This window comes from Panthera uncia, chromosome D4 (assembly GCF_023721935.1).
Source record: "Panthera uncia isolate 11264 chromosome D4, Puncia_PCG_1.0, whole genome shotgun sequence".
Taxonomy (NCBI): Eukaryota; Metazoa; Chordata; class Mammalia; order Carnivora; family Felidae; genus Panthera; species Panthera uncia.
In genome coordinates, this window is record NC_064807.1 from 38,624,681 (window position 1) to 38,647,331 (window position 22,651).

General features: G+C 43.9%; 1 protein-coding gene across 8 annotated transcripts in view; it reads right to left on the bottom strand.

Annotated features, from left to right (window-relative positions):
* Positions 1-15,372, bottom strand: part of NFIB (nuclear factor I B) — a 238,943-nt gene extending 223,571 nt beyond the window's left edge. For all 8 annotated transcript variants that reach the window (XM_049634972.1, XM_049634930.1, XM_049634910.1 and 5 more), the window contains exons 1-2: positions 15,284-15,372; positions 8,604-9,135 (exon numbers count right to left, since the gene is read on the bottom strand). In XM_049634972.1, the coding sequence (XP_049490929.1) occupies positions 8,604-9,135; positions 15,284-15,313 (562 nt within the window). In that variant the 5' untranslated portion in view covers positions 15,314-15,372. The remainder of the gene's footprint in view (positions 1-8,603; positions 9,136-15,283) is intronic.
* Between the last annotated feature and the right edge of the window lie 7,279 nt (positions 15,373-22,651).

The following is a 22,651-nucleotide window of genomic DNA, read 5'->3' on the forward strand; positions in this document are numbered from 1 at the left end:
CCCAAAAGCATAAATAAATCTATCACTTTTACCCTATGCAATGACAATAAAATATTTTTATTTTAACAGCTGAAAATGTTGAAAAGCGATTATTAAGGAAATCATAAATATAAAAAGCTGAAAAGTCAACCCCAGAAGAGTGGGGGAAAGGAAACTGTGATGTGCATCATCATAAAACACGGAAACTGAAAATCTAAGCAGAAGGAATTCAAATCCCTCCAAATGCCAGAATACTATCCCCCAACTCTTGCAGCAAGGAGGGCTGCAAATTTGTCCCCATCACTGTCAGCAAACAAAAGAAAGTCACTTCTACAGCCAGACCATGTCAAACAGAAGACATGGCTACTGCAGAGGGACGCCTCGAATCCACTGGGGTGTAAAGTCAGGGCTGGGGCTTTTTGTCAGCTATTACCATAAAAGAATAAGAGGAAACAGTGACATTACTGCACAATAGAAAGGTCAAACAGCTTGCAGCCATTTCGTGACCCAGACAAGTCAAGGTCAAAGGATTCAGGTAGCAACTTAGCCAGGGCATAAGTTACAGCACAAATGAATTGTTTTAACACATCAGCTTTGGTCAATTAAACCTAACAAGGCAAGTTGCATCACGTAGCAGGGTTCCTGACACCAAGGCCAGAAGCTGAGACCGACCTCATAAAACAAGGCTTTTAACATAGCATAGCAAATTTAAGGTAATCCATCCAGAAACTGCAGATGTCAGAATAATAAAATACAAGTTGTCCTAAGCAGGAACATTTTTCACACTTTAGATTTCACTAATAGAGGGGTATAGACTGGGTATTGACATACTCGTGTTATTAACATAGGCATAAATGTAATCCCCTCCTCACGTGAATTACAGAATGCACCCTATTTCAAATAACTTTCTTAACATCTGTGCTCATGATTAGATTTTTGTCCTGAGCTCTGCCATTCCCTGTTAACAGCGACACATTTTTTCCACGCATTTTTTTTCAAAGTGTGCTTTGGAAAACCCAAGTTTTTAAAGAAATCTTCAGCCTCATTCAGCATCAGAATATAAATTAGTGTCACTTCGTATTAACTGATTCCTATTAAAGGCTTTTGTGTAGTTTCGTGGGAGATATGTGTATCTTAAAATTCAACTGAATCCTATGTATTAGATTTTCTATTTTGAGAAACAGAGTTAAATCCAACCCCAAATTTTAAACTGCACAGACTTAGAATAAAGAATTTTTTTTTTCCAAAGGCAATTCTTACTTTCTTTTTTGCACTTGTTTAAACAAATCCCATTTTCAAATGATTTGTGCCTCATCCAGAACTTACTACATGCTCTGAACTGCCTTAAAATGGGATTCTGAAAATATACAACCTCCAGGCAACTCTCAGCTAGTAAAATTACTTCATCCATCACCCCATATTTTCAATTATATAGTCCTTATTCAGAGTTCTTTAATTTGTCTGTGATTCATCAACGCTGTCCTGTTTAAACTATCATCATAAAAGAGAGAATATGTGTTCCTAAGTGTTTTATTATAAACAATATATTTATGCACAGGAATAGTTTGCATTCCTATCTTAGAACACTGCTTGATGTAAATTTTGAGGACTTTTTTTTTTTTCGATGTGTGGCCTTCAATTCAGCCTCAAGGTCTTTCCACCTCATTGGTTAATTGCTAGCCATTTCTTCCAATTTTCTGAATAATATAACAACCAAAAGCCCAACCATTCAAGTCCCATTAGCCTCACATCCTGTACCGTTCAGTCTAACACAAGCTAATCCCACAGACTCACTCCTCACTACACGGACTTCACAAGGTCCTCGCCGTCTGATGATTTATGCTCGATGCCAAATCCTCACAACTGAATTCAGTTAAATTAACCACATCACATAATTAGAGTTCAAGGGCCCAAGAACGCTCTCTACAACGGGACGACGTACCGTGTGGCCACAGGAAAGCATGCATGATTCAGAGGAAGTTCCCCTCTTGCTGTGCTTGGCGCTGAGGCACGCTGCTGTTAAGAACCCCAGTTTCCCATCACATAACAACCAGTCCTTGAGACTTCTAAAATTATTCCTCCCCCACAAGGATGGAGGGGGGAAAAGCTGGAAACTTTGCTTAGAACATTACGTGTGGCTGGTCACTTGCTCCGCCACGGCACATAGAAAATGCTATCCTTCCCCAAGCAGAAATCCCTACCGAGAAGCTGGGCATCACCCTTGCCTCTGCCCACGATTTCTGATATTGAACAATCTCCCATTTCAATAAGGTTTTCCTCCGCTATCTCCACTCTCTGCAGCCCTAAGCTTCCAACAAAGCGGTAATTATTCCCTTCACTGTAAAGTCAGTTATCATACAAGCCACTGGGATGACAGAAAGGAAAACTTACTTATCTCCACTTTTACGAATTCCAGAGAATTCTGACTCAGCCGTGCGCTGGGCCCCTCCCTCTTCAGGTGCTGAAATCCTAACAGGTCGGCAGAGATGGCAAGGGTAAAAGAGTGTCGTGACAGAGGTTTTTTAACCCCACGGATCCAGTGTTTCAGTCCAGTCAGGCACAGTGAACGTTTATGAGGAGAAAGGCTTTACTAAGTCAGATATCTTGGAGCGTTTCAGACTGAAATGCCACATGTGAAAGGAAAAAGTTAACGGAAGGATTAAAACTTTAATTTCCTTTTGGCAATTCCCTCCCAAGTTCCAACTTTAAGGAAAAACAACTTAGTAAATAAGAAATCCTACCCAATCCGTTACCTCGACGTGTGGAAACACTCCCCCACACCACGCTAGAAAACAGCAACTTTAAAGAACTTAAAGCAGTGGCCATAGGTGTCCTCCCTAAATGGCTCCTGCCCAAGCTCCAAGGCACACACTGAATCTGTCGAGGAGTCACCCTTGGGAAGGTGTCACATCTCCCCCCAAATTACCGTTATTCCTGAATAATGAACAGCATTTCGGTTCTTTTACATACAGAGTCATTTTACCACTCAAGAGGCATAGTGCACTGAATTTGCAGATCCAAACCCATAATCTAGATGAATATTTTTTATTATAAAATGTGTACTGCTGTGCATATGGGGGAGGGCGGGGAGGGCAGAAGGTATGTGGGATGTCTAATGCTGTCGGTAGGATATTTTCCCTACCTTCGCTGCCTCCAGAAAGTGGGTCACTGTTATTTTTTTTTTAATATTTGAAAATCATAATGGATGTAACAAACGAGCCTCTCCTCTCTCTCTCTCTCTCTCTCTCTCTCTCTCACTGTCTCTCTCTCCCCCTCCCCTTTCCCTTTGAAAAGTGAAATCATATTAACAGCAATGCAAGAGCTTAGTTTGCCATATCAGAACACAGATGCCAAGCTTTCCCAGCTGGCAACTGGGGCCTCTGAGTTTAACTCTTGAATTGTCTAGCAGAGCTCTCTTATGGCGGGGACATCATGGCATGGAGGGTGAACTTCTGGCCCCTTAGACTGTGTTTTCTTCTTATCAGTGAGAAAATTGCTAAGTATCTTATCTTACAATATATGTTCCCACAAAGGTCTCATTAAGCCTAGGAGCTAGGCATGCCAGTAAGAGCCATTCTTTATCTGGTGAATTGTGTGTGAGCCAGAATGCAAACAAATGTGCACTGCAGTTCATGAGTTCAGTCAAGGACAGGATGCTAGATGGGAAAACTTAGCAGTGTTCCCCTAAGTCAAACATGCACACCAACTTTACGCTCTCTGAGCACTTCGCAATGCAAGCACGCCAAATCATCCTAGAGAGCAGCCTACTCGTAACACAGTATAAAAGCTTAGTTTTCCCCATAATGGGAAATACCTGCAAATGAAGTGAAATTTATTAAAATGTTAAAACACGCTGTCAACTTGCAAACCATTATCTACTTAAGCTTTTCATAAAGAAATAATTGTTACCCAAAAGGATTCTAAAAGTCAGTAACTGAGGGAGGAAAATAATTCTTCGCATTTGCTTCCTCGCTAATGATATGTGACAACCGGGAAGGATTCTATTTCAAAAACAATAATAATGATGTAAACAAGTCACATTTTTCACAACTTCCAGACGTACTTTAATGATCACAACACTTAACAATAACACAACAAAAGTTGCCATCCAGCAACGGACCATGATTTTAAGGGCTCCACGAGGCTAAAGGAAACCCCGCTTTGATGAGAGCCATGAAGTTCCTGGCCTCTCTTCAGTATCCGAAACAGGTTTAATAAGAGTGCAAAGGAGAGTCCAAAAATCAGTTAGGCTGACTTAGTTTAAACTCTAACCTGTTAAACTCAGGACAACAGTTACTATCTCTTGAGATCTCTAAACTTCTTAGTATGTTCTGACCTCTTCCTGCCTCAGAGAAAGCCCAGTTCCCCCACCCAACCCAGCCTGTTCCCCCTTCATCCGGGACACAGCCTGGACCCAAGGCCTCCCATAGGCCAGACTTCCTTCCCTGCAGCCCTTTGGGTAGAACTGCTAATCCTTCTTATTAATTAACGAGATAACGGTGGTTAACGGGAAAGCGGCAGTAATGCTAACTATCTAGGAAACTTCAACCAAAATTATTTCAGCCCTTTGGTTGCTTTTCCTGGTGTGCAGAATTGTGCACTGAGAATCTGGCAACCTTTTGAGGCAGAATTGGGAAATTCAGCCATGAACGATTTGTATCAGACCTTAGCACATAGGTTTCCTCATTAAGATTTGGTTATTTTTTTTTTAACATTTACACTGTTACACACTGCTAACTAGAAAGAAAAGTTAGATCCTCTCAACATGTTACTACAAAATTTGGAAGGGCAGAAACTGAAGGAACTAAAACTTGCATAAGAAATAAGCAGTGATGTGACTGAAAGCAATACTCAGTCATAATGAATGCATTATATATCACTCCATTCAGCTGGCCCTCCACACCCTCACTGCACACCCCGCATCGTACAGCCCACTTCTGTCCCAGTAAGGTGTCCTGTGCAAGGCTTGCCTGGTTTTTGTTTTGTTTTGTTTTGCTTTCACGGATGCAATCACAAAGACAAGATGGGGAATAGTTACCACCTGCCCCAGAATCACTGGACATCTTTAACATCTTTGGGAAAATGGAGGCCACTTTAGAGCTATTTTTCCCTTTAATCTCTCCCAGGCTTTAAAAAAAAAAAAACACCTAAAAAATAAAAAGGAAGGGTTTTATATTAGCTAAGGTTTGCTGCAGCAAACAAGCAAGCAGCTTTCATTCAGGGATTGTCAAAAACTTTCCAGTGTGCCCACTGCAATGCGGATGCCAACCAACGAATCAAAGGCATTCAGCAACTAGACAAAGAGGGTCTGATGCCAACCTCGGTGCCACTGGCAACCATTATTGGCATCAAGCACAGTGTCTGCCTTTTTTTTCCCCCTCGCCTGGCACTTCACAAACAAAATGGCGGTTCTTGTAGCAACGAAACAGCCGAAGCGCAGCTCTCTGAATCAATAGCGTCAAATGATTTTATGGATTTAAACGCAGTTACTCCCCCATGATGTGTACATTTTAGGTAAAGTGAGGGGCTTATACAATTTTACAAATGACTGGATCAAACACGACCCTTTACTAATGTAGAGAAATAGAACAAATGGACTAAATTGCGGTCAACCGGGCTATATGCGTAGAAGAGGCTGAATAACAAAGAGATTTAGCCTTAAAGAAAATACTGCCTTGTGGCCATGTGATGCGAAGGTCTAATGCACTACACATCAAAAATGATTTCAAAATGCATCAAGTTTTCCCAAAACCATATCAGATGCAGATGTAGTACTATGGCTTGTGTCAAAGCTCTAGGAACTTTCCACATTTCAAAAAACATGAGGCTGCTGGGCATGAGGGGGGGAAAAAAAAGAAGTGTGGGTTGAACCAAAAGAGAAAGAGGGAAAAAGAAAAGCATAGGAAGTTGGCCAACAATGGAACTTTATTATATGTTGGTCTTTATTTCATCCTCCAAAAGAGATGCAGCTTGTGATCTTGTATAAATAACCAAGAGGACTATTGACATTTCTAGATCTGGAAATTGTCAATATATTGTAACATCACTCCACACTGCAATGCGGATGCCAACTAACAAATCACAGGCATCCTGAGCTAAACAAAGAGGGTCTGATGCCAATCCTGGTGCCAGTGGCAACCATCTTTGGCATTCTCTCTGTTCTTTCTCGTGTTTTCCTCCCAGTCGCTTAGAAGTGGGGAGACAGAGAAAAAAGGGGGGGGGGAGAAAGGTAATTTCGTTGCTCATTCTACTGTAAACATTACAGTTTTCTTTTCCTATTTTTCTTTCATGTCTTTCTTCATACTTCTTTGCCTGATTTATAAAACAGACTTAAGTGGGTTTTCATGTACTTAAAGGAGGAATAAAGAGTCATGATGGGAGATACGCAGCACTTTGATTGACTGCAGACTTATCTTTGTAAATGCCTTCTTCAATCAATTGTACTGCGAACCAACACAATTAACCTACATTTGACCAAAAAATAAACCAAGAAAATAAAAAGATGCAAATTTGGAAAAAAAGGAAAACGCAAAAGCATCCTGATGTGACTTTTTCAAAGAAAGAGCCAACAGATGTTAAGAAGAGATGCTGCGCTGGCAGATAGGAGAGGATACAGAATAGACGTACGGGGTAAAATAACGAAAGCTTTCTATGACAGATACTTAGAACAACAACAAAATCAGTGTCTTATCTGAAAACATGGTCTCCGAGAGTTGTTTTTAAAACTTCGTGATTATTAGGACCCATGGTGCAAAGCAGAAGGCATTTCTGCGGTTTTCTTTCTTCAATCTATCTTCACAAATCCAAAGGATGTGTTCTTTATTGTCAGTTCATCAACCAAGAGAGTTGGCTGCCTGCCCCGGGAGGGAATGTACATACGTGCACACCTCCAGGACTAGCCTTCCAGCAAGTCAGAGTATGAGCAGCAGTGAATCTTCCCTCCCTGCACTACAAAGTTGCATGACCCACTTTTTAAAACTTTACTTCCAGCCTTGACTTTCACAATTCACGTACAACACACTCTACAGTCCAACGCACATACGTAGCCCACCTTCCGAGGTCACCTCCTAGACAGCTGTCAGTCAAATTAAGTGTCGTGTGTTAATGGCCTTGGATTTTAGGACACACAGGGTGAAAACAGAGTTTTCCCTAAACCATCAGTGCTTGCACTTTAATCCTTAAATGCACGGAAATGGTAAATGCGGTGTTTCCAAGAGAAAAATAGCAAACGTTCCAAATATGTGTTGTCCAGCATATTATTTAAAATCAAACTAGACATTCTTCAATGACGTTTAAGCATTATCTCTAAAACTGTATCAAGGAATTATAAAGACAAAAAGCACATGATAAGTATCTAGATTTCTGAGCCAAACGACTATAACCCTGATATTTTATTTTCTTGGACAGTAATAAAGTTCAGACCGATTTCTTGAATCCCACATTTGTATGACGAACATCAGATACCCGTCAGCCACCGCTATCCGCCTCCCTCCCACCAGGCCGAGGTAGGAAATGACCCACCATCTGTGACAAATCCAACCTCAGTCCACTTTTGGTATGCTGCTTTTTAAAATGATGTTTTACTACGGACTGTTGCTAATACGTGGAAATCTGTATCTTGACACATGTATTTGAAGAAGAGCAACTCTCACTATTTAAGGAAAGGCATACTAAGAAAAATAAAAAATAATAAAGACACATTTCATGAACTCAAAAATACGTTCAGCAAAAATCTCACCTATTTTTGACTCATCCGGGCAACATTTACACCACCCTCTTTACCAAGTATTTTTTTAATAGGTATGGTATGTGGTTTCCACATTCTTTTTGAGATTTATTTTAAACCAGTGTAACCAGTCCACTTTCTGTTTTTGTTCTGTCAGGAGGGCTACACCTTTTCTCCTCGGTAAGTTTGATAAATTCACATTCAAGTAAACTAATGATACTAAGTCTTCCCACGTCACGCTGGGGAAATATTATAACGTAAATTATTTAAACAAGAACTACAATCCATTCCATCGACAGCGACTATTATTACACAATCAGAAGTAGGTGTTGATAGAAATATTTAAATTAAATAAATCTAGCTCTACGTAAGATACACTTTCTGATAGACAAATGCTACCTTGGGCATTTTGTAATAGGAAATGTTAATTCTATTTTCGGTGCAATAGGACTAGATTCGTAAATAAAGTTCGTCTACCACGCTAGTTAGGAGGCTATACTGAGATTTTTAAAAAGCGGGTTTGACTCTTCATAAATAAATTTACATTTTCCAACTGAGAAAAGATGACTGCATGCAAGGAATGTTGCCGAGGACAAAAAGTGAATCATAATTAACTATCTTTTGCAGACTAGTCTGCGTCTTTGAAAAGGTATATGCTTTCAAAGACATTTGAAAATGCATCTCTTTGTGGTCTTTTGTAAGACATCCACGCCTATCCAGGTACGAAAGCTCCATGTCTATTTCCACGGCTTGCACGTGGCCGTGGGCATGGGAGTAGCCAGAGTGGGTGAAGGAGGTCTAGGGGCCTCGAGGACCATCTAACCCAAGCCAGATACTCTGCATATGGGGTTTGTGAGCAGTGTTTGCCGAGCTACAAGAAAGAACGATCTGCTCCTACCTTGCTCCTGCACGTAGTATGCCAAAAACAAATCAAGCTCCTTAACTGATACTGTGATATGATGTGGCTGGACACAAAGTGCTGGGTTTGTGCAATGTGGGGATTTCATGAGCCGCTCTCCATCGGTACTTTCCAAGGGGATGCCTTTGAACAGGATCACCATGACTAGATCCAGACGCCAGACTTTGTCTGCCTGTCGCAGGCAGTCGATTCTCCTGATCTTACCCTTCTGGTCGGGATTGGATAAGACACAGCACGGGTGCTTCTTGCCAGTCACGGTGAGCACAAAGTCCTCTCGGTACTCCTGGCGGATGTCTTTGCGCAGTTTGGCCAGGAGCCTGGATGCCCACTTCTGTTTGATTTCAGGCTTTTCGCTGAGAAGCTCATCTTTGACTGCTCTTTCTTCATCCTTTGACATTCGCTTCTCATGCTTTTTAAAGTACTTGCGTTTCCGAGCCTGCAGGTTGAACCAAGTGTAGGCGATTGCACGGACGTGTGGGAGTAGTGCCTCGATGAATGGGTGAAATTCATCCTGTGGAAGATGAGGGTGGGGGGGGTCAGGGGAGAATACATACACAGTCAGTTTCATTGCAAAGGCTCAAAAAAAAAAAAAAAAAAACTACAATCCATTCCCAAGCACTACAAAAAGTTAGGCATAAAAATAACATTTTTTTCTTATTTAAAATTATCAAAATAGCAAAACAAGAAGAAAATAAAGTATGACAAGCAACCCCTTTTCCACCAAAACTTACAGGTTGATTCTGCCTCCTAAAAAGAAAATAAGATTTATATTTGTATTTCCACTCTGGCCCATCCCCCTCATTCCCACCATGCATCCTACATTCTTTAAAACGTAAGTAAACCAAGGTGCTTGGCACCTAATTTAATATCTAAATATTTGATTGACCAACTAACGCTAAGCAGTACCATTTTACAAAGAACACAGTGAGATTTTTTTTTTTTTTTTAATCGGAGCAGAGCTGTTCAGAAGGCAGGAGCGATGCCACAGTTCATTTCTCTTCTCTGTGGCACAGAAACACAAAGCATATAGATGCTCAGTGTAATGCCACACAGTTCCCGCTTTTGGAGCATGCTCTCAGCAAGAGGCTGCTGGTGGCTCAAAGAGCATGCGCCATTAAACTTGATCCATTTTCTTATCAAACGTCCAACATTCCAACACTGAAACAGCACCATTCCAAGAGTGGTAACTAGAGAAACCGGTATACAGTGAGGGAAAGTGGGCAAAGGACACAGCTTGTCGTATCAGTGTCCTGAACAGAAGGTTTCCATACTTTGAGCAGTGCGTTCTCTCCCCTCCACCACCAACACTAACCTCCAACACACACACACACACACACACACACACACACACACACACGCATTCTCACTCTATTCTCTCATAGACACAGAGACACGCTCTTTCGCTTTTCAGCAAAAGTTTCTAAAGTTGCAAACAAAAATTATATGAAGGTTCTTCCGGCAGCTTTCCTACAGAATCTGAAGTCCCACAGAGTCGGTTAATTTGTTAACCGATCACAGGAGTATGGCAATTATTCTAAACCCCTTAAAAATCCATCTGAGGTGAACAATGAAAAATGGCAACTTGGCACCAACTTTACATGCTTTGTGTCTCTGCATGCGGTGGCAGGGTGACACCGGGAGTGCACCGCTGGTCACTTACTGCTTTTGTGGAATCAATACAATGCATTTGCTACGCATGTGAATTCTCCGGCAGGACTGTGGGTGCGTGTATGCGTGGCTTGGGAAGCTGCACGTGTATCGACTGTACAGTATCCTGCCTTTTGAATCAAGTGGTCTACCTTAGGGTTCTGCATTTTTCCTGCCTGTTCCATCTAAGCCTTTTTTAAGGGAGGGAGGCAGTGAGGAATGGCAGATAATCTTCACCTACAGATATTTCAAGTGACTTCCCAAAGCAGTTAGCGTTTCATTACTTCCTGCCATAGGTAAAACCTGTCTCATAAGCTTAGGCCTATTTACTGCTCAGAGAAAGAGCTAACCCCCTGTGCACACATTCTGCATGAATGCAATAAACCAAGATCTGAAGCAAATAAGAACTTCCGCTGCGGCCACTTTTCTGGTCACACTGACTGTATTGTCACCCCAACCAGAAAATAACTTTCTCTACCCTATCATATCCCAACGTAGTATGTGCTGGTGCTAGTCACCCTGAACTATGTGAAATAAATTCTCTATCTAACCAGCAGACGGATGAATTGCAGGAGGGTTAAAGATGAAGAAAGTGCCACTGATGCCACTCTAACAAAGAAGGTGTCCCCCCAAAAATCCCATAGAGTTTTGAATCCATTTTGAAGATGAAATTCAGGTTTCCAATGCTAAAGACTGCGGTATGTTCACAGCCTGCACTTCCCATACGGAAAAGGTGTATGTATGTCCCATCCAATCAATAATGCAGTTATCAAGGGCTGTAACATATTGCTGTAAAGCGTTCCTACGGCAGAATGAGTATAAATCAAAATTCTATAACAATACAGAAGGCAGATGATTACATCACAGCGTGAGGCATAACCAAATGCCATGGAGGAAATCATTAAACTGATCAGTAGTTTCCAGCAGAGATTTGAACAATTCGGTTACTATGCGAGCACATTAAACTAGGCCATGGAAAGAGTTAAACCACAATCTGTTCTTTGTGTGGGAACAGTCCTGCTAACAGCAACCACAGCCCATGATAAGACCTCCCTATCTCCATATACTTTCTGAGGCCATGCTTTCAGTCTTCACTGTAACTACAAAAACTTTGCTTATCCCCCTTAGACATAATGCAAAGGAAGCCCTGTTCAAGGAAATGTGGACTTAAACATGCTTTGGGAACTCACTTCCTATAATCTGACTTCTACTATGATTTATGGATATGATTAAAAAACACACATATGTACTCATCAGCCAAAGAGTTGAGAATGTAAAGGGTACATGGGGCTGGGAGGGAGCTCTGTCCCGGTGTTTTACCCTTGCCCCACTTTTTAAAAAGCTGTATTATTTTAACAGATATTATTAAGCGGTGGGGTAACTCTTAAGTGCTTACATCCTTAAGTACTATGTTCAGTGACATTTCATTTTCTTATAGAGACATCAAACATAGTTTTTACTAAATCTGTTTGAGTTTCAAATCATCTGTCATGTCACAAATCTCAAAATGTTAATAAATTATTTTACACAATCAAAATGCACATCTGAGGACTGAATTTGGACTTTCTTAGCAAATGCACGCAAAACAATGCTGGTTTTTTTAAGTTTGTCTTGAGTTTGTTGCCAATGTTGCCAAGTAATGTTTTTAAAACACACTTTTTTTCTTATTGATTACTAGAAATAGTAAACTTCCTCCCTCCACAAACTTGCCTTATAAACATCTTTCAGGGCTTTAGCATTCTGTGGACTCCTTTCAAGTGAAACACTTAACATGGAGACATAACCTCCAAAAAAACCAAAAAAAAAAATGGTAAGTAGAGGTTTGTTATAAGTCACATATATTTCTGTATTAACATACCTAAAATGTCATCTCTCAAGTGTGACTGTTTTCTAACAATGAGTTGCAATATATTTTTAGTCATTTTGAGTGACATGAATATGGAACATAGTAACTGTCTTCATCCAAAAAAGAAAAAAAAAAAAAAAAAAGAAGTGATTAAGGCATTCAAATGCCCTAATGAATAGTTTATCACAATAACACTTTACTAAACAATTATGAAAGTTTTTTCTTCAGCTGAGCATCTGAGTGGTTTAAGATCGAATGGCTCTATACTAAGGTAATATGCCACCCTGCCCTTTCAGAATTTTTATCAAAATTCACTGACATTTCTCTTCTAAAACTTCTTTTAATTGATCTAAATTGATAAAATAACCAAGTTACAAATTTCAAATATAAAAGTAAACAATCTTAATTCCACCAGAAATATTTATTCTTCTTCACAGAAACAATGGTTTCCATGAAACGGATGGAAAATTAGATCAATATAGAGGTGGAAGAATAAATACTAGATCTTCTTGGAGCATTGCTATATAATAATAAACCATTAAAGCTATGTACCTGAAGAACTTGACCGACAATGAAATTTTAAAAGTCAATGCAATCATGGCAGGTGAAAGTTTTATTAAGGGTTTACATTATTTTTAGAAAAAGCAAAATATTAAATCATACATGATGGTTCTTAATTTTCCTTTTATGTCTGATTTAACTGAGGTAGAAATACTGATTTATATCAATCTACTGACACTTTTACATCACACGTTGCTAAATCACACGTTGCTAAATAGCAACTTTAACTGTAGCTCCTTTTGAATTAAAATTCTTTCTAAAACCTAGACACTTTATTGCAACAACTGAGACACTTTGTAAAGTTTTCAACCAGTTAAGAATGTTTCTCTATTCTGTATTTATACATCCTAAAAAACATTTTGCTCTAGCCATTAGATTCCTATCATACAAAACTAAACTACTGGTCTGATATAAAAGTTGCACTGTTAATGTGCTCTTACTTTTGTAACACCCACATTACCTATAAAGTCACAGAGATATTAATTAAGTGAGAATGTGAAAGCTACAATCCCTTCTGTATATAGGCCTTCAATCCCAAAAGCAGTTTTAATACGTCAACCTAGATTTACATTACTAAAACAGTAGAGAATATTAGTCATCATGAATTAGCGTTGGTAAGTATGTGTTCTTGAATACTAATGTGAGAGCTGAATGATTATGCTATATATGCTCCTAATATTCCATATGTCATGAAGCTGCAATGTTATCTCCAATGTACAGGAATTAAGTTAAAGCTAGTGACTTTACAATGATATTTAGAGGAAATCAAAAATGCAATGTAATCGCTAGCAATGTTTCTGAGCAACTGATGCTAGAAATCTAAATTTATATAGAAAAGCAATCTTTTACAGGTGAGAATAAGGGATGTGGTACTTTGTAAGCAAAAAAGCTTACCTCAATTTGTTTCAATGGAGCTATGCTTCAATAATGTAAAAATAATATCAAATGAACATGGTTTACTAGGAGAAAAAAAAATCCTGCTGATGGGTAATATGAAAGGTAACTTTTACAACTGAAAGCAATTCGCTATACCTGAAACAGTTTCATCATCATATTTATTAGCTTTTATTCATAGCTTTAAAATACAAATAGCTCAGCAACTCATTTTTCCAGTTTTGTGAAATTAAAGTGCACGTTACTTGCTGAAAATAGCCATATCTAAGTTAATCATACTCAGATGCCAAACAAAATATAAACAATAAAAAATGTGTCAGCCAAAAAGCTACAGGACTGTATCCAATCACTGAATAAGCCTTATCATTGTTTTCATCTTCATTCACAATTTATGAATGCCTTAGTCCTTTCCAATCACAATGGCTTCTAATTGTCATACAATTGAAATCTTAATCATTTGTCCAGTATAAAAATGCATCACCGTGATATCGGATTTTTTAAAATAAGTGTAACACACCTAAGACCTGGCGACACTTCTTTAACTGTTTAGTTTTGTTGTTGTTGTTGTTGTTGTTTTTTTTGCCAATGTCAAAGAAAATGGTTATCAATTACCAATGGTGACACTGCCTCCAAAAAGCTGAAGTCAACTGTCCGACACCTTCGGAGGTTTAAAATACTGCTTCAAATAACAACTCTGGGCTAAGGTATTTAGTGAGTTCGCCAGCGGTTAGTTGGCTGGGCGGCGATGAAAACTGCCCCCAGGTAAGTCTGTTCGGTCTCTCTGCTTTTCCATTTGACCGTCTGGTTTAAAATTATATAAATCGTGTTCTCAAAAATGTGTAAAGCCAGTATTTTATGTCATAACGTTGTTCCTAAGGACTTAGGAGGGCAATTTTCAAAGTGAAAAAAATGTAAATGACCTTACTTTTCCAGCATTACTTTCTGCCTTCTGAGCTACGCCCAAATATCGTCAAAGGAACAGGTCTCCACAAAATGAACATGTTCTAAAGTCCTTAACTTTCACCACGACCAACTAACTCGTGTCAACGTAAAGACTGCCTTTGTGGTGTGGTCACGGGAAACCTCAAAGTGCGGATCACGATGGACCAGAGTTTCAGATCCCCAAATTAAGCAAAGGAATGGGTCCCCGGACCACAACCTCCGACTCGCTCGGTCGCCCGCCCACTGCCTGCAGCGGAGTCCAGAGGCGCCCACAAGGACTCGTGCTGGAGTCCCCTCGCCCAAGTTCACTGCTTGTTTATAAGGGCTCAGTCCCCCCTAAAGCTCCTCTAAAGCCCGAATCAGTCTCAGCGCTCCAGCGACCGACCGGGGCGACGGGCACCCTGGGCAGGGGCGCCGCGTAGCAGCAGGCACTCGGGGGGCCGCGCAGGGGCTAGCGCTCCCGGGCCCGGGCCCTGCCCACCCCCGGCGGCCTCGCCCGGCCCAGCTGCCCTGGCAGCGCGCGGGCTCCGGCTCCCGAGCCCGGGGCGCGGGGCTGGGCGCGCGGGATGGCCTCGGGCGAGCGGCCGGCCGCGCGCCGGCTCCCACGCCGCCCCGCAAATCCCGCCGCAACTCCGGGCCACTTCTGCGAGGGGCAGGGGCGTACCGAGGTTAACTAAAGCCGTTAATTGTCGGCAGACGAGAGCAACAAAACAAAACAAAGGCATTTCGGACTAGAGAGAAAGCTCGAGAGAGCGACCGAGACATGTACCTGAGTGAGACAGATGGGAGAATACATCATGACTTCGCCTTAAAACGCACTTTCCCGGAGATGCCCAAGAAAATCTTCGAGAAGCAAGAATTTCATCTATTCATTTTACAGTCATCTGAGCCCCGCGATGCGATCAATCAGGACGGGGCTCTGCGCTGGATCACCGCAACTTCACAACAAACCCAGTCCTCCTTAAATAGCCAAAGATTCAAGTTCACTCGGCGTGCTAGATTTCCCGGGGTGAAATCCAATCTACACTTTTAACCCTCTTGCAGTCCGAGCGCGCTGGCCCTGCTCGCCGAGGCCGCCGCCGCCGCCGCCGGTGTTGGCTGCTTTTCGCCTGGGTTTGGGGATTTATTTTCTGTTTTGCAGTTGTTGTTGTTGTTGGGGGCTAGGGGGTGCGCGAAGGTTCGGTGTGGGTTGGATTGGGGTGGTGGTTGGTGGTGAAATGCTTTTTTAAAAAAGGCGGGGAGGGGGGCGCAGGAGAGAGCGCGGGAGGGAGAGCGAGGAGAATGTGTCACCGCGCTGGGAAAGTTCAAGGTTACAGCCCCGAGCACTGCGGCAGGATTCCGGAGTGGCGATCGCAGGCGAAACTTTGCCGCGAGCCGACCATGTGTGTGCGCGAGGGGGAGCGTGAGCGAGTACGCGCGGGTGGCGGGGCGCGCGCGGGAGAGGGCTGGGTGGGGGCGGGGTGGGTGAGGGAGAAGGGAGAGGCTGGGGTGAGGGAGGGGGCTCGGGCGCAGGTCTCCCGGGCGGAAGAGGCTCGCGGCGCGGTCCCCGGCTGCAGCCGCCGCCGCCCGCGCCGGCTCCTCCACGCCCGGCCGCCCGACCGCCCGCCTCGCCCCGCGTCTGACCCGGCCGAGCGAGGAGGCTGCTGCTGCTGCCGCCGCTGCCCAGAGCCCAGGGGGATCGGAACGAGCTCCTGAAAAATCCCAAACGATAAATCCCGCTCTCCCGCTCGGCTCCAAACTCCTCTCTTTTCTGCTCTGGGCTCTTTTTTTTTCCCCTCCCTCTCTCGCTTTCTTTCGTTGCAAAACTTGGAAGTTGAAAATTTCACCGGTTCCACCCTCTGGACCCCGCTCGAGCTCTCTCCAAATCAGACTTAAGGATTGTTTTATTATTTAATTACACAATCATCGCTTTACTCCTCCTCCTGCAAACGCGCATTCCTTTTGCACCAGCCTCTCCACACCCCCCGCCCCCCACCTTCCTCCTCCTCCTCCTCTTGCTTCTCTCTTTCTCTTCTCCTCTCTCTCTCTCCCTCTCTCTCTCCCTCATTTGTTAAAGGTCTCATATCCGTGCAACTGAACCATGACTTTTTTTTTTTTTTTCCTCCAAACTAGATCTTCTTTCCGCCCTTTGGGCAAGTCCCGCACTCTCCCCACACCACCACATACACATCCACACCCCCGAAAACCCGCCCTGGGAGAGGTATTTCTGTGCCCGCTGCGGACTCTTTAAGCCGCGGGAACATCCGAGTGGGAGAAGCACTGAGCCGGTCTGGGCCCGAGAAAGGAACGAATGGAAAATTCCCTCACACCCAGGCCGCCCCGGGGCCCAGGCTGGGGCGCCGACTCTCGCACCCGGGGCGGGCGCGGTCCGCCAAAGCCTCCGGCTGAAGGGAGGAGGGGCAGGCCGAGGAGGCGGGGGCCCGAGCGAACTTCGGCTCAAGTAGTTGGGGAGCGCCGGCGCGGACTGGGGGCGGGGGGCGGGGTCCTGTGGGGTCTCCCCTGCGCGGGCCCGCGCCCCGGGGCCGCTCCGCAGGAACAGCGCGCCGCGCTTCGCCGCGGTTTGCCGCCCTCCCGGGGGTGCCCCGTGCACGTGGCCTCGCTCGGAGCGGGAGGATCGGGCCGAGCTGCCGCCGCCGCCTCCTGCTCCCTCCTCCTTCTCCTCCGTCTCCTCCTCCTCCCGCGGCCCGCTCGGCTCTCCTCCTCCTTGCAGCCCCGCTGGCTCTCTCCCAATCCCCACCCCCCGGGGCCCGGGGCGCCGGCGGAAAGCGTCTCCCTCCCCGCCGGGGTGCAGGCAGGGCGGGGCGGTGGCGCGCCCGAAGCTGCGGGGCGGGCGGGCGCGCGCGCGAGCTGGGTGCGTGTGCCGCTATGGCCCTGCAGAGGCGGTCGCGCCGGCCTCGCTCCCGCGGGGAGGGCCCCGCCCCCGCCCCCACCCCGGCCGCGAGCCGCGGGTCGCGAGTGAATGAACTTGATTTCGGGTATTTGGAGGAAAGCGATTTGCCTTGCACCCTCTCTGCACGCGCGCGCGCGCGCGCACACACACACACACACACACACACTCCCCGCCCCCCAAATTCCGGCTTTCGGCAAGGGTTGGGTGGAGAAGAGGTGGAAGCAAAGGCTATCCAGACAATGGAGAGAGGAAAAGTGAGTGCCAGGGACTCCGCGTCTGCCTAGCTGGGGGCTGCCAGGGGCGGTTGGGGCCAAGAAGGGGACTCGACCGCCCCAGGGCGGGGCCGCCCCTACTCCCAACTGTGCTGTGGAGGTCTTGGGGGGCTCCCCTCTGATTCTCCTTTCCTCTCCCCCTCTTCGTCGCCTCTCGGTTTTCTTCCTCAACTTTCTCCTTTCTCTCGCTCTCTCTCGCTTCTGCCCACCGCCCCCCCTCTTCTGTCCCCCCAGAGGACCTGAAGGAACCAGTGACTTTTTCCTTCACCAAGTGGGAGTTATCCACATCAAGCATTTCACAACGACACATCAAGAAAAGTAGGCAGGTTCAAGTCAACCATGAAATGGTCACTTTTTAACCCCGTCCTGTCCTCATTAGGGAAATGCTCAAACACAGTCCGTTTTCAAAGAGCTCTCTTAATGAGGCGAGCTTGCCAAGTCTACCTCTACCAGCTGCAGCCCCCGCAAACCGAGAGCCCAAAGAAGAAAAGCGCTGGGGGGGGGGGGATTTGAGGAGGCCGCGGAGAGGGGGAGCAGTGGATCTGGGAAGACAGGTAAAGTCGGGGAAATTTCGAGAACTCCCCCGAGTTAACCCTTGAGGGCACACACCACTGGGAGCAGCCTCCCAGCTCCCCCACCCCCACCCCCCACCCCGAGGCAAATCCTCTACTCAGCGTTCTGACAACGTTAATTTCCTTTGTGTGGGTCATTTCTTCCTTTTGAAAAGACAAGATAAAGTTGACAGTCTTTAAAGATGAAAGGAATGAGGTGACAGTCGGGGTTAATCCATATAAATACTCATTTCTCTCTCAGAAATTTTTAGGCAATCTCATCTTAGATTAAAATAAAACCCCCCAAAGCATCACTTTGTATTGCACATTACGCTGCATCCCTTTTCTCGCCCTCATAGCACCAGTCTGCGGGGAGGGGGCGGGGAAGCGCTACTGATAATACCAGCTTTAACTACTGGAGTTTCCCTTTGAACAAATATTCAATTTAACCGGAGTTAATTTACCATAAAAGACATTCCCCCTGGCACGAATGCACTCATGTCCTTGAACACACCTCTTTGAAAGCCTGGACTCTTACAGAAGCCATTATTTCGGGGTCTCTTTAAAAATCCAGAGCCCATCTCTCTCTCTTTCTCTCCCTCCCTCCCTTCTTCCCTCCCTCCACCCCACACCACCCCCAGTGAAATCCTGGCACCCAGAGAGCGCTCCTTTCAGCCAGAGATCCCAGAACCAGCCGCTGTCCCCTGGCAAAAGAGGCCCAGTGCTGAGCCCTGGGCAAGTGTCTGCAGACATCGTCCTCCTCCTCCCCTATTAGTTTCCCTTACCAACAGAAATCATTTCCCTTTGCCACCAAAACTAGGTTGCATCCAAAAGTTTCTCACAAGCTTTAAAGAGAAAAACGAAAAATTGACAACTGTTACACAGAAGAGCCCACAAATCCGCAGCAGCACCAGGGGGTGAAGAAGCAGCGACAGACCCAGGTAAGACCCCAGAGAAGTGAGGATGTCTGGGGGCTCCCAGGCCTATCACTTAGGGGTTCAAATCTCTTTCAGGTGCTCCATGTTTGTAGGGCGCTTGTGGTTGGGTACAGTCTGATGAGTGTGGAGGATGCTTGGTAGTTTTGGGTTCTGATTTGTTTCCAAGTAAAAGGAAATTGAGAAAGGAGTAATGGTGGGGTGGGGTAAACCAAAAGAAAAGAAAGAATGAGCCACAGAGACATCCTGGAAGGGCTTACTGGGTGCTCAGTGTATGTGGCTTTGACTGTGCTCCCAGGCCTTTGAGCCCTGGGCAGGATGGCTGACACTCCCTGAAACACTGCTTCTTGTCCAGCCTGTGTCGAAGTCACCGCACACCTTCCCTGGGTGAACTTTAAGGGAGCCTTTTAGCAAAAGAGACTGGTAGATCTGGGTGTATGGGACATCTGGCTTCTCTCAGCACACTCATCCACTATCTTTGATTTTAGAAGTACCAATCTTTTAAATCTCAGGTAGAAGAGTAGAGGGAGGAAGTGAGAAAGATACATGCATTTTATTCACTTTCCCTTTTCCCAGCCAGTCTGTGCCATGGTATTGAGAGGGGCTTTAAAGTCTCCTGAGAAGTTTCTGATACTATCAAAATGGGCCAAACACTTCTTAGACTTTGGTACTTACCTCTCCCTAAACTCTCTTTCTTCTCTCTCTCCCACACTGAAAGGTAAATGACAGGCCAATTGCATTCACCCCAAAATCTGGTTTGAAGAACTAGAAAGAAGTGAAAGCCTCCTGCATCAACAGGACTATTTGATATTTCAGAATTACTAAAGATCTCCTCCCCAGATCATTTATTCCCTGCCATCTTCTGGGGGGGGGGGAGGGGGGTAGTTTCTTTTCTGACAGATAGTTTGTTGATTTCAAGAAGGTATGTCAGTACTTCAGGAGACTGAAATTTTCAAAACCTAGCTGTATATTTGAAAAATTAAACAAATTACCCAGTTGGAGCCTTTCACTGACCTCCACAGAGGACTTGACATCTCAAGTATCTATCAATATTGATTTTCTTTTAACCTCCTCCCTTCTAAAGAAACTCAGTGACAGGTTGCAAATCCTGGGCAGTTTAGGGAAAGGTTTCTTGGAGCTTAACAAAGCTGTCATTTTCAATACACCCGATGACTTTTTTTTTTTTTTTAGCTCTTGCATGTGATTTGAGGGGAGGCTCAGCAACCACACACCCTGGCTGCATCGCCAATATCAATATTTTAAAACTAAATACAAAAGAGACAGATGACCTCCTGACCCCAGGAAACAGGCCTGCAGAACTGCAAGTATCCACCACACCATGCCCAGGGACCTTTCCTGCTTCCAAATGAACCACAAAAATCATACATGTGTAGCCCGGAAAACACAATTTTATGTCCACAAGCAGGAACACCAAAAATCCACTCAAAAACGCATCTATAAACAGCCAACAAGTACTGAGATTGCCTGCACTTGATGGGGATTGCAAAATCATGCCCAGCTCTCTCAGCCCTGAAACTACTACTGTCAAATTAGGGTAGCAATTTTTCCCTCCTAGAAAATTCACAACTGGTCAGCTCCCCCACCCCCTTTGCCGCTTTGCCTTGCACTGAAACGAATAAATAACCATGGACTTTTCTTCCCTCCTCTGGGAGCTGTTTGGTGTCCCCTGAGGACAAAACTAAATGAGAAAAATGACGCTGTTAATAATGTCGCTGCTGAAATGCCTGTACTCGACTGTTAAAAAAAAAAAAATACCATCCCACTAAGTGTGCTTACATTTCGGGCACATTTACAAGCTACGACTGAATCTGAGCAGCGACTGGGCCAGATTCCTCTATTAAGGTTAGCCGGTTTCCACTTCTCTACAGAGATGGGGCCAGTTCATCAACAGAGGTTCCCAACTTCTGAAGACATTTGCTCCCGGATTACAAAGTCAGCAGGTGCCTGTAACTTTTGCGTGGTTTATTTTAAACCTCGCAAATCACGTCAATGATTGCTTTGCTTCACTCACAACACTTCAAAAGTTACGTACGCTCTCAACACAGAGCGTCTCCTCTGTGATACTGAGAGGGCTACAGTTATTGTCCTTTTTCAAAATAGCTGACTTTTAAAGTAAAACTATACTATCATTTTATTTCTATGTATAGACTTTTTTTGTTGTTACCCATCTACATACACTTTTTTGACATAGAAACAGATCAGTTTTAAGGAGAGGTTTAAAAAGCTTTATCCAAAATAGCCAAGTAGTCTTTATAGTCTGTATTAAGAAGTATAGAAGGTGTATTCAAACAAACTCAAACTTTCTGCACCCCTTTCTCTAATTCGTCCTTTGAAACCTCCATCCTGTTTCAAAATCAAAATAATGCATAACAACAGAACTGTGTGCATTTTAACTTTCAAATTAAAATTTGACAAACAATTGTGTAATTACAAAAAGACAAAACAATTTGGCCTACACAAAATATATGTCCAGTAAACCTTATCTCTGAAATATTTTAACAACACAGCATGTTAACAAATTTCAAAGCAATAATATTGTCAAATTGTGTGATGTCACAAACTCTAAAAACAAAGTTACAGATGCTCATGACATCATATTCACTCATAATTATGCTGCTGCTCAGTCTGATCATATTAAAATTAAATAGATGTCTACGTCTGCTCAAGAATAAAAGGAATTTATTTTGGACATCAAACAATGAAACTGTCACCATTTATTGTATGAAACACTCAGCTAATCAATTTCCTATTAAAACAGCTTTCAACAATACTCAGCTTTAAAATTCATCGGGGCCAGTAAAAACCTTTTCCCAGTGCACAAGAATGCAGTCCCAACCACGACGATAATTACCCTTCTAATACTTTTATTGCCCAAGCACTTTTTCCTGTGCTCCCCATCAGTTAGGCGAGAATCTGCAGTATATTGTATCAGTGAGTTGGAGTGCTTGACCTTTGCGCACATATGATTTAATAGGGACTTTTCAGCGCTGGAGCTTTCTCCATCTCTCATACCATTAAATGAAAACATCAAACCTCAAATGTAAAACTGGAAACCACAACGTTTTGTGTTTCACAACTCTTTGCAGTTTTTACTTAGGCTGCTTAAAGGTCAGCTTCTTAGCCTCACAGTTCTCTCCCCCATAGAGTAAAGGTACTCAAAAGTCACACTAATTCTGATTTTGATTAAATCTTGAACTCCCCAGTCAGATACACACATGCACTCTGCTTATTTACACGTGCATTCTTTTTCTAACCACACAAGCGTGCATGTATGGTTTGCTGGATTTATTCCATTTTAGAGCTGATTTAAATGTCTGTTCAAGTCTGGGTTCAAATGTTAACTTTTTCCCGCCTGTTGGAAAATTAAAATTACAAAAGATGGTGCTATAAGATTCATTCAAAGAAAGTTAGAGTTAATCTTGTGTATTTTGGCGCCTTTTCCCTGCCAGCTACTGTACTGGGGCGGGG